This window comes from Pelophylax lessonae, assembly GCF_965119305.1.
Source record: "Pelophylax lessonae genome assembly, chromosome: 1".
Lineage (NCBI taxonomy): Eukaryota > Metazoa > Chordata > Amphibia > Anura > Ranidae > Pelophylax > Pelophylax lessonae.
Window position 1 is genome coordinate 616,461,582 of NC_138768.1, and position 11,360 is coordinate 616,472,941.

Below are 11,360 nucleotides of genomic sequence, written 5' to 3' on the forward strand. Positions count from 1 at the left end.
AATCAATGGGCACTGGTAAATTCCACAATCTTTTATTTCCCTTTAGGAGACGGTGAGCAGCGATATTGGCAAAAGATCTTAGTGGACCGGCAGGCTAAACTGAACAGACCTCGTGAAAAGAAGCGGGGGACTGAAAAGGTGAATTTTATTTTTTTTTTTTTTGATAATATCTTTCTTAGGACTTGTAATTTGTTTGTAATGTGTTCTGTCAAGCCGAGGAATTATGATCAACTATTCTATGAGGTGTTGTGCATTCCCAGTACCTCCAAACTAAAATACTGATAATAGTTTTTTTTATTTTTTTTATTCAATACAGTGTTTGTCAACATGTTCAAAATAAATAGTGAAAGTTACTGAAGAATCCGTTTTTTATTGTCATGCGAGAATCATGTACTCTTAGGCTGGCCATAGATGGAGCAAGTTTTTTTCCTGCAGCTGCTTGAAGCCATCCCCGCCAATGAGAAGACAGTTATTATTGCTAGTGGCTATAATGGCATTTGCAATAATCACATGTAAAATCCAGTAGGCTGGTTGTACCCAGGTTGATTGATTTGATCAACATTGGTACATTCAGCCTGCCTATACATGGTTCGAATCTCAGCTGTTTCAGCAGGAAATAGCTGAGATTTAAACAGTCAATGGCTGGCTTTGTTGACATTTCTTTGTCAAAATGCTAGTTGCCTGGCTCTTATGCTGATTGTCTTGCTTTAACAGGTTTAGTCAGTGACACACAAAACGACATCTGAGTAGTGTTTGAAATTTCTGATGTCCATACTTAACCAATTCCAGACCGCCCACCATTTTTTTGTCGCTACTTTGACGTTCAATACTGGGGTTACGGCAGCAGATTGCTACGGAATCACTTTTATGGGCAGTGGGAGAGGTGCCACCTTCTCCCGCTTCCTAGTCATTTTCCCTGCTTACTGGAGCCGTCGATAGCCGGGAAAATGATCTGATCCTCTGTGTGGATGGGCAGGAAGTCGAGTGAGGACAAGATGGCCCCCACTCGACTCTATGCCATTGGAGGGCCAGAGCAACGTCCCTACCACCTTCCGGCCCTAAAGGGCCTACTTCTTTTTTTAAGTGTAAATGTGAGATCTGAGGTCTTTTTTGACCCCAGATTTCACATTAAAAAGGCCCCGTCCTGCTTATTTCTATTACAAGGAATGTTTACATTCCTTGTAAAAGAAATAAAAATGATCCAAAAAAATGTTTTGAAAGGGACAGTGTAAAAATATAAAAAGTAAAATAAATAATAAAAAAAAATTAAAAGTGCCCGGCCCCTCCGAGCTCACGCGCAGAAGCGAACGCATGCGCAAGTCTCGCCCACATATGTAAACGGTGTTCAATTCACACATGTGCGGTATCCCCCCGATCGTTGGAGTAGGACCAATAATTCTAGCACTAGACCCTCTCCTGTAACTCTAAACGGGTAACCTGTACATTTTTTAAAACTTCGCCTATGGAGATTTGTAAGTACCAAAAATTGTCGCCATTCCACGAGCGTGTGCAATTTTAAAGCATGACATGTTGGGTATCAATTTACTCAGCGTAACATTATCATTCACATTATAGAGAAAAAAAAATGGGCTTACTTTACGGTTTTCTTATTTTTTTAGGGGAACAAGTGTGAGAAATAGGCCTGGTCCTTAAATGATTAAACAGCTGAGCCCAGTCAAATGAAGCAGTATACACAGATGGATTAAAATTCAACCAGCTCCGCAGGGACTGGCCATATTTCAATTTGTGTGTCCCCTACCTTTCGATCAATTAGATTGACTTCTGTTGAACATCCACCATGGAAAACATTTATTTGCAGCCAGTGATCTGTGGAGAGGATTCCTCTCTCCACCTCACTTTATGTAGATTGAGTTTTTCTTTTTTACTATTCTGTGCATGCAGGTAAAAAAAAACCTGTGTACAGCAGCCCCATCTCAATCCAGTGATGGATTGCACAAGAGCAGCGGCTCTTCCCAGGTCTGTTCCTCCTCTCTGGCTGAGACAGCAGTGGGAGCCATTGGCTCCCGCTACTGACAATTAAAACCAGTGAGCCAATGAGGAGAGACGCAGGTGGGTGCATGCCACGCTCCACGTGTCAAGTCACACCAAGCGGCGGTTGGAAGCGAGCCTGCTCAGGTGCCCCCATAGCAAGACGCTTGCTATAGGGGCACTCAGCAGGAGGGAGGGGCCCGGAGCGCTGGCGGGGTACCTGGGAAGAGAAGGATCGGAACTGCTCTATGCAAAACCATTGCACAGAGCAGGTAAGTATAACATGTTTGTTATTTAACCGCACACATACGTAGGTGGGCTTTTTTCCTTGGGGCCGCATATATGCGTATCTCCCTTTATGCTGGGAGCAGGCCACACCGCGCACTTCCAGCACAGAGCCGAGTCTCGTACTAACAATCGGAACCCAGGACTGTTTCCCGAGCCACCTGATCGCTATGATAGCCTCTGATTGGCTATCACAGTTGGTCAGTCATCCGGCCAGTGCACCATTTTTCTCCCACGTTTTGTCACCTTTCACTTTTGTGTGTGTTTTCTTCTCAATAAGATTGAGGGTGTGAGTCCTTGAGCTTGCCCTATAGTCTAGGGGGAGGATGTGTGGCCTCAGGCTCCTTCCTCCTCTGTCCCTGGGGGGTCTCTCTTTAGGAGAGCCGCTCAACCAAGTATTCAGGGTCGGCTTCGGTTCCCCAGAAGAACGAGCAGGATAAAAAAAATGCACCATTATTTCTGGGCTGTACTACAGATACAAGCAACAACTAAAATACATATATGTGGTATTTCTGCAATCATCAGGAGCAGGAGAATTGATTTTGGGTGGTTCTTCGGTGGTAAATTATGATAATTGCAAGAAATTTACAGCTAATTAAAAAAAAAAAATGTTTTATTTTTTACAATTTCGGGCCAATATTCCTTTTTGATATTAAAACAAAAAAAAATCTGGAGATATCCGTTACCATTTACCACTAAAAGAAAGCCCAATTCGTCCTGAAAAAGATATAATCCACCTGGATACACTAAGAGGTTATGACAATATGTTCAGTTTTACTAACGCATGTCAAAGTTGCAAAATTTGCTTAGGCATTTCAATTTGTTCACAAGTCCACATTTAACAGCACAAATATTCCTACACACAGCAAATGGGAACAATTTGGGGTAAATGGTTTCATTTTAATTTTTCAGGCTTTGCTCTGGGGCTTTTGTTCTTATGCGTCATTCTGTACTTGGTAACTCCGTGACCTGGAGCGAGAATGCGCATATTAGGTATTGGGATACCTGATGCTACACATCATTGTTCTTAGTCAGGAAGGACAAAGATAAAAGCTTCATTTACAAAGATAAAAGCTTAATTTACAAGTAGGCGGGACCGCCCACGTATTCATGTTATGATAAGTTCCCTTTTGAGGAAAAGATTGGAAATCCAGGAAAGTTGCATTCTAATTTCTTTCTCCCATTTGTTTTTTTGTTTACAGTTGGTTGCGAAAGCTGAGAAAATCCGCCTTGTTAAAACCCAAGAGGCTTGCAAACACATCAGATTCTGGGATGAACCCTGAAACACAGAAGTGTGACATGTAGACTGTTTTTTTTTACATTTTATAATTTTTTCAACATGCAAACACATTTCAAGTTACAGTTTGTGAATAGACGTTCTCCTGTTGGATTTTTTGAAAAAAAAAGTGTATTTTAGAAATGGTATTGGAGGTAAATACAGCATCTCTTTCTGGGTGTTTCCTCCGGAGCGAATGAGCTTGCTGAAAATATAGATAAGAAATGGATACGTGGAAGCTGCCACTGCTGACCTCACCTTCTGAAAATGCTAGTTGCCTGACTTACTGATCCCATATTGCTTTTTTATTTATTGACCTCATGGATAAGTTTGGGGTTGGTGATCCAGGAAGTAGTGAGATCAATGACAGCCAGGTAGCTGGTATTTTCAGAATTGGGTATTATCAGAACATAGATTTCTCTGACTCACTTTGAATTAAATGGCACATGTCTTGAATAATCCAAAATCAAGCTACAATTGGCAGTAAAATGCAGACCTGTAGGTGCATTTAATTTTTGTTCAAAATATTCTGTGTAAAGTCCATGAACCCAACCACACTGTGCATCCAGGCCCATAACTTTTTGTTATCTATCACACGATTAGATAGTAGAAAAGGAAAGGGGGCAGCATGCTAAAGCTTCTAGATGCTAAGGAACACCCCAGATGCTATATATTCCGTTGTAAGTGTTCAGCATATAAAATAAAGAAGGGTTACTAATCAATTTAGTCATCATAGAACTCCAGATGACTACCAATGACTATGTTGCAGTTACTGCATACAATAACAGCATCCACTTGGCTATGTAGTTTTTTTTCAGTGTGATCAAATTGCTTAAAGGATAAGTTCACCTTTTTAGAACACGTTGGATGTTACACCTGTGTTCAGGATGTACTATTTACCAGCACGTGTTCCTCTTACCGTGACAGCGGGTGGGGGGGTTCCCTCCCCCACAACAGCCGCTGTCACATAATCTAACATACAATCGTTATTAACAGACTATCCTACAGGTATGTTTAATACAGACAGGATTGTGAATTCTATGTGAACCTGACAGACAAAGGATATATTTTGTTTTGTTTTAAAGAAAATAAAAATCCTTATTTTTAAGTCTTGTGGGGAACCGCCTTTTACATTTTACAGCCTGCTAGGAAAGTGAACCTACACAATATATGCAATCATCAGAATGCCAGCAGTGCTTGGTTTACTGTTAAACGCTGGCAGTTTCTGCTCTTGTATGTTACCACTGTAAAGTATATATGCTGAAAGCAGCAATGAACTTAAAAAAAAAAAAAATTGTCAGATGAGTAAAAAATTGCCAGATTTGCACTTAGTACTTTTAGAAAAACCCAGACTTTGCGTTCACAGTGCTGATACATCTTGATATGGATGTATAATTACTCTGTGTGTGTATGTGTGTGTGTGTATATAATAAAGAACGCAATACTCCTCTGGCACGGCAGAGGTTAGTAAAGCCAAGGGCCCTGTCATATGCACTCATTGAGAGTACCGACCATGCTGGCCCTTTTCCGCTCTCCTCCCCCATTCTGTACTATAGCGTCCATTAATGAAAACTATTTATGAATGGAGGAAGCAGATCTTTAATCTATCCGTCCATCCTCCATTCATAAATTTGCATTTCGTTCATGGAAGCTATAGTACAGCATCCATGAATGGGGGAAGGGATGGAAAAGGCAGGCATAGTTGGCACTCTTGATGAGTGCATATGGTAGGTCCCTCGGCTCTATTAACCTCCAGTGCACAGGAAAATTATGGGAGTGGGGGTGGGGGAGGCATCGGAACACAGAAGGTTTCAACAAAAGCACAACCACCAGCACAGGGGACATATCATAATGATTGTAAGTAATGCCACTTTTTGTGCTGAAAAAAGGTTTAAAGGTGAGCTCTATTCCGAAAAAGTAAAATTGCAATTGAATATATCCATTTATATGAACTGTTTTTGATGTGCAAAACCATTTGAAATTGTGTTTGACTAGTCTTCTTGTCCAAGCACCCCTGCCAGACCACACAAAAAGCTCCTAGACCTCATTGACACCACAGCTTGGTGCAACGAACACGCCCCCAGTCTAGTGACTGAACAATGTAGGAGCAACATAAATCCACTTTCTCCTTCGGACTACGGTCCTCATGGCAAACTAACAGGCCAGGTTTGCAAGAAAACTGAAATACATCACAGGTGATATAATTTGCTGCTCAGTGATTGCAGTATTCTAGTCTGCATCTCCCCAAGGTAATACTTAAAATCTGACCTGTTGGTGTGCCCTGAGGACTGGAGTTGAGAAACCTTGCTCTATACTATATAGCTTTTGTTTTATCAAATATACATTAAAACGCTCTTATGCATTTCAGACAGAAGTCTCTTACGGGTTTCTGTCTGAAACATGCTATAATTTTTTAATGTATATTTAATATAGCTAGATTTTTAGTAGATGACTGTCTGTGGAATGCTGTTCCATTTGCATTCCTGGACTTGCTAAATGCTTAAAAGTGTGAAGTTGTTTGCTCCAGATGTTAACTCTGGCAGTGGATAAGAACTATTAAAGAGCAGATGAGCCATCATTGTTCCTGCTCCATCTCTTCCAGTCAGAATTTTTCATGTCAGCACATGTGCACTGGAGCTTTATAGTTTTAGAACTTCCCAGCCCTACTGTACCTGCCCTGAAATGTTCTTCGCATAACAATACTGCTGAAGTGCAAGCAGCTTATGGTGCCTGCAAGTTCTTTGTTGGACTTCAAATGAATCACTGTGTCACTCTTACTGTACACAGGCTCTCAGCTTCTCCCTGGGTTTCCGGTTTAGACTTGCTCCCTACTAAGCTTTGTCTCCTGTCAATCAAATGCCAGAGCCCTAATAGGCATTAAAGGTTATGCAGTTTTAAATGGAGGGGAGCTTAATCTCTTTTGGAGAGGCCTCAAGGCCCCTGTGTACAGCCAAGATTTAAGCCTCCGAAGTGACACTAGGATCAATTTGAAGTCTAACACAGCTCACTTATGACCTCATCTGTCCCCTTGCCTTCTCTTATCATCCTTCCACACCCCATTATGAGCCCCTTCTATCTTACCCTCACTGAGCTCTGTTGTACAGGGACTGCAAGAGGATGATACCAAGTCAGTACTTGCGCTGCTTGCATTTAAAAAATATATATGTAATAATGTATTTATGACTACAGAGCTTTTATATCTGGCTTATATAAGAAGTTTATAGATGCCAGACAAGCCACTAAATTTGCAGTGAAAGATGATGTCCAGGTTTACTTTCACTTTAAATAGTTAATATGGGCCAAGCTGGCCCAAACAAACGCTCTCCTTCACTAACATGTGCGCCCACTGTATAAACTGTATTTAGCTTCAGCTACATACAGTATACAGTACTGTGTTCCAGATGTTAGAAGCGGACTCAGTTTTTAACACATCAGTTCAGCGGTTCTGAGCGGAGCTTACCATTTTTATTTTTTTTTTTCAAACCGCTGGGTTGAACAGCAAAAAAAGTATTAGTGTGTGCCAGGCTTTCAACTAATTTCATTTTTTTTTATGAATACATAACAACTACATTTAACTGGTGTTTTATCTACCCAGGATTTAGCTTCACTCTGTTCACATTGTCCAAAATTAACTGTAATACCATGCCTTACCACTCGACAGACCTGAACAATAATGTTCCATCCTGGTGGTAAAACAGTGCTAGGACCTCTTTATGGAGTAAAGTATAACAACAAAGTTTAGTATGTGTAAAGCTTCTGAAAATACAATTCACCGGTTTTGAAAAAAAACAAAAAAATCTATGGAATTGATAGGTAACATTTTGTAACAAGAGGCCCGTGCATAAAGGGCTCATTTATATAAAAAAAAAAAAGTAGGCAAGGCAGGCAGTATTTTACATATTTGTATATTTCTTACATACACTATACAAATACTAGATAGGTAAGCCTCTTGCTGTCCACTTCCTCGTATTTCACCTACAGTGCATGTTTTCATAACAGCCTCCTTCATTGTCTTCAGATGCTTGTGCGCTCCAAACCCCTGCTCCCCCCTTACGCTGTGGTCCCTTCATCTGACCTTTTACATAATGACAGGACTCGGCACAAAGCTGCCATTTCTTAATATTTACTGACCTGATGAGGTCTTTTTAAATGAGCTGAGAGCCACAAAAATGAGCGCTGTTAACAGGTAAAAAGCACCAGTTTGACCTGGCTGAGAAGATTAGAGTGATAAGTCATCCTCTTCTGCTTTTCATTTTTATTATTTTACCTGAGAATTTTAGAACGGTGATGTCACTCATAGACTCCCATGTCCCAGCCATTGTCAGCGCTCCCTCCTCTTCCTCTGCAGGTGCCACTCAGACACGGGGGAGTGAGAGCTGTGGAACCATGTAACTGGACCAGAGCCTAACATTTTGCAGTCAGATAGGAAGCTAATGGAGCACACTCTGCAAAAGGTTGAGAAACACTGCTCAAAATGGCAATCTTTATGCTCTGGAGCAGGCAGATGATTCTAATAGTATCATAATTTAGCAGCTAATGTTCCCTAAGTGGTGCCTGTATTCTGTCACCTTTTCTTCAGCATAAACATTGCTGTGTGGCAGGTGCTCTTTAACACAGTTTTCTAGCTCTGCTGTTAGCACAGAACATCTCCTCTTCTCCATCACTGCTTTGTCCAATACCAAAATATAAACAGAGTGCATTATTAATCACATCCGCTCCTCAAGCAAGCAACAGCAAAGAACGTTTCACCATTAGGCTCTGTAATGAACAAGTGGAACTCAAATACAAATTGCACTGGATAACATGTTTTAATGCTTTTTAAAGAGATCTAATTACATCCTGACAACGAGGAAATGCATTTGATGGAGAATTCAGGGTCATCAAAACAAATGATTTTGTTTCTTCTGCTGCATTTTACCACATCTTAAAAGGAACACTTACATTTACTATAGATTCACTCACTTAGATTAGGACTACCCTGTCAATACAATTTGAATTCTCTGAAGAGTATGCTTTCCAGATAGTAGTAGACATTTTAAAGGGACTATTTGCATTGGTTTATAGGTCATTTCTGCTCTCTGAAAGAAAGTTATCTATTGTGTATAAGGTTGGCCATACACCGAGCGAATTGCTTTCCTGCAAGCATGGATTGCATGAGAGAAATTTCCTTCATTCCCTCATCAGCACAGACCATGTTGATACGGAATTCCCTCCTGCTGGGCCATTGTCTAATCCCAGCAGGGGCAGCCAGGGGAAGCAATCCCTGCTGGGGGAAGACTGTTATTATTGCTAATGACAATAGCAGCAAGAAAATCCAACAGGCTGGTTTTACCCAAGTTAATCGATCAACTTGGTACATTGAGCCAGCCCATACACCGTTTGAATCTCGGCTGGTTCCTGTTGAACCAGCTGAGATTCGAACTGTGTATGACTGGCCTAAGAGCAGGGGCAGACTGCCAACTTTCAGCCCAGGGGGCAAGTACAAATCGGAGGCCCATGGTGCAGCGGCTCTGCCCCTCTTCCTTTCCTCCTCCTGACCCTCATTCCAGGCTGAAGCTCTGCTCCCGGTACTCTCTATTCACAGGCTCAATCCCGGTTCCTGACCTGGCCAGCAGGGGGCAGTTGGGGGGAGCTGGGACAGCTTGGTTGGGGCTGGCTGGGGGAGGAGATTCTCCAGTGGGGCATTAAACCGGCCTCTGCTCAAACACAGTTTACACCATCCATGCTTTGGGGGAGGCCTGCGCTCTTTTCTTGTCTTCAACCCGCACTAAGTAGGTCAGCAGCAGGAGTTGTTTAATTCTCTTCACCAGTATTCCTTTAGGCATGTCTGTAGCAGAAGGGGTGCAGCCTTTTTATGGGGCATCAGAGCGGCCCAGGGGGCAATTTTCCCCCTTGGCTTAGTCCTCCCCTGCCTAAGAGAGGTAAAGCTGTATTAAACCCAAGAGCAAATATTTATTATATTGCAGCTTACTGATTCTTAAATGTGACGACTGCATTCGTCTTTTGTTTTCTCCTAGTGATCCAGCCAGTAAGTCTGTTGTTTTACAACAGGACAAGCTGGTCTTCTGCAGTTATACTGTGGCAGTTGGAGGGATGAGACAAACCATTTAACACTGTTAGGGGTTCTTACAATGACTGGTTTTTATTTATGTAAAACGTTTATCCCAAAAGAGGGAAAAAAAAAAAAAACCTGTGGCTGTAACTAATTAAATTGTTAGCTGGGCCGTGGCTTCAATTTTCTAGTGCATATAACACCACCCTGCTTCCAGACTGAAAATGCTGCTGGGCCAAAGGTGTTTCTGTTGCTCCTTCAGCTAGAGTGGGGCACACAGGAGCTGTATTACTGGCCAGGTGACCAGGTAAAAAAAGTCTAAAAAAAGAAAGTCAATGCAGCCACCGCAACGACTGGTAAGCTGCAACATATTTCATTTTTAGTTTGGGTTTAATACCAAATTAAAGTGATTAAATTAAAGTGATTTTAAAGCTTTATTTTTTTGTATTAAATTATAAAACATAGTATATTACTTTGCACAGTCTTTCCTCTCCTGGGGTCCCGCTGTGGTGCTTTCGGCTCCTCCTCCCTTACGAGTGTACCCTATAGCAATGAAAATGGCTCTGTACAACTGTCTTTGTGCTCGGCAATCTGGTATGAGGTGTGTTACTCTGACACAGCCCATCCTTAATCAGAGTAAAGAGCCATGAAATTGGCTCTTTACCACATGACCGGCTGTGTCCAATTACAGCCGGTCCCAAATGTCAACAAACTGAGGTAACCAAATTCTTCTCCTCACACACTGACCCATGTGTGAGGAGGAGATTGCGGGACAAGCTAGTTACCACTTACAGGTAACAATAAAACACACAGATTTCCCAGTAATAAAGAGTACCTGTTACCAGCCCATCGGAGTACCCGAGTACCTATTTGCAGCTCATCAGAGTAACCCGAGTACCTATTTCCAGCCCATCGGAGTACACCAGTACCTGTCTCCAGCCCATCAGAGTACCTGAGTACCTATCTGCAGCCTGAGTACCAATTTGCAGGCCATCAGAGTACCCGAGTATCTGTCTCCAGCCCATCAGAGTACTTGTCTCCGGCTCATCAGAGTACCCGAGTACCTATCTGCAGATCTGCAGCCCATCGGAGTACTCGAGTACCTGTTTCCAGCCCAGAATACCTGAGTACCTATCTCCAGCCTATCAGAATACCTGAGTACCTATTTGCAGGCCATCAGAGTACCCGAGTACTTGTCTGCAGCCCATCTGAGTACCTGTCTCCAGCCCAGAGTACCTATCTGAAGACCATCAGAATACCTGAGTACCTGTCTCCAGCCCAGAGTGCCTATCTGCAGCCCATTTGAGTACCCAAATACCTATCTGCAGCCCATCAGAGTACCTGTCTCCAGCCCATCAGAGTACCCGAGTATAAATTGTAGAAAAGAGAAGGGGACAGGAAGTGACCCTACCAAAAGTAACAGGACTTTCTAGGAAATTGTGTTGTCGCTGAGATGAGCACATACACGTGTATATCATAAAAAAAAACACATTTTATTGTATAAACATTATTTTTATAAACAATTTAGACATAAAAATGTGTACAAAACCATAGCACAACGGCTTCAACTGTTACACTTTTGCAGTTCTTTCATAAGTACATTAGGGTTCAATGCGTTTTGCAGAACACTTTCTCTTCTTCAGGTAACTTTAATGTGTCTCTACATTCTTATGAAATTTGAGAAAAGAAAAACATTATACATCCAAAGTTCATTAAGAATAAACACTTATTTTCCATAGATAATTGAATATCCGTGTT

At 41.8% G+C, this 11,360-nt stretch overlaps 1 protein-coding gene across 1 annotated transcript in view; it reads left to right on the plus strand.

Moving 5' to 3' along the window:
* LARP7 (La ribonucleoprotein 7, transcriptional regulator) overlaps positions 1-3,642 on the plus strand; it is a 49,599-nt gene extending 45,957 nt beyond the window's left edge. Inside the window, exons 11-12 of the mRNA XM_082275438.1 lie at positions 47-138; positions 3,477-3,642. Of these exons, the coding sequence (XP_082131564.1) occupies positions 47-138; positions 3,477-3,557 (173 nt within the window). The 3' untranslated portion in view covers positions 3,558-3,642. The remainder of the gene's footprint in view (positions 1-46; positions 139-3,476) is intronic.
* Positions 3,643-11,360: the final 7,718 nt, after the last annotated feature.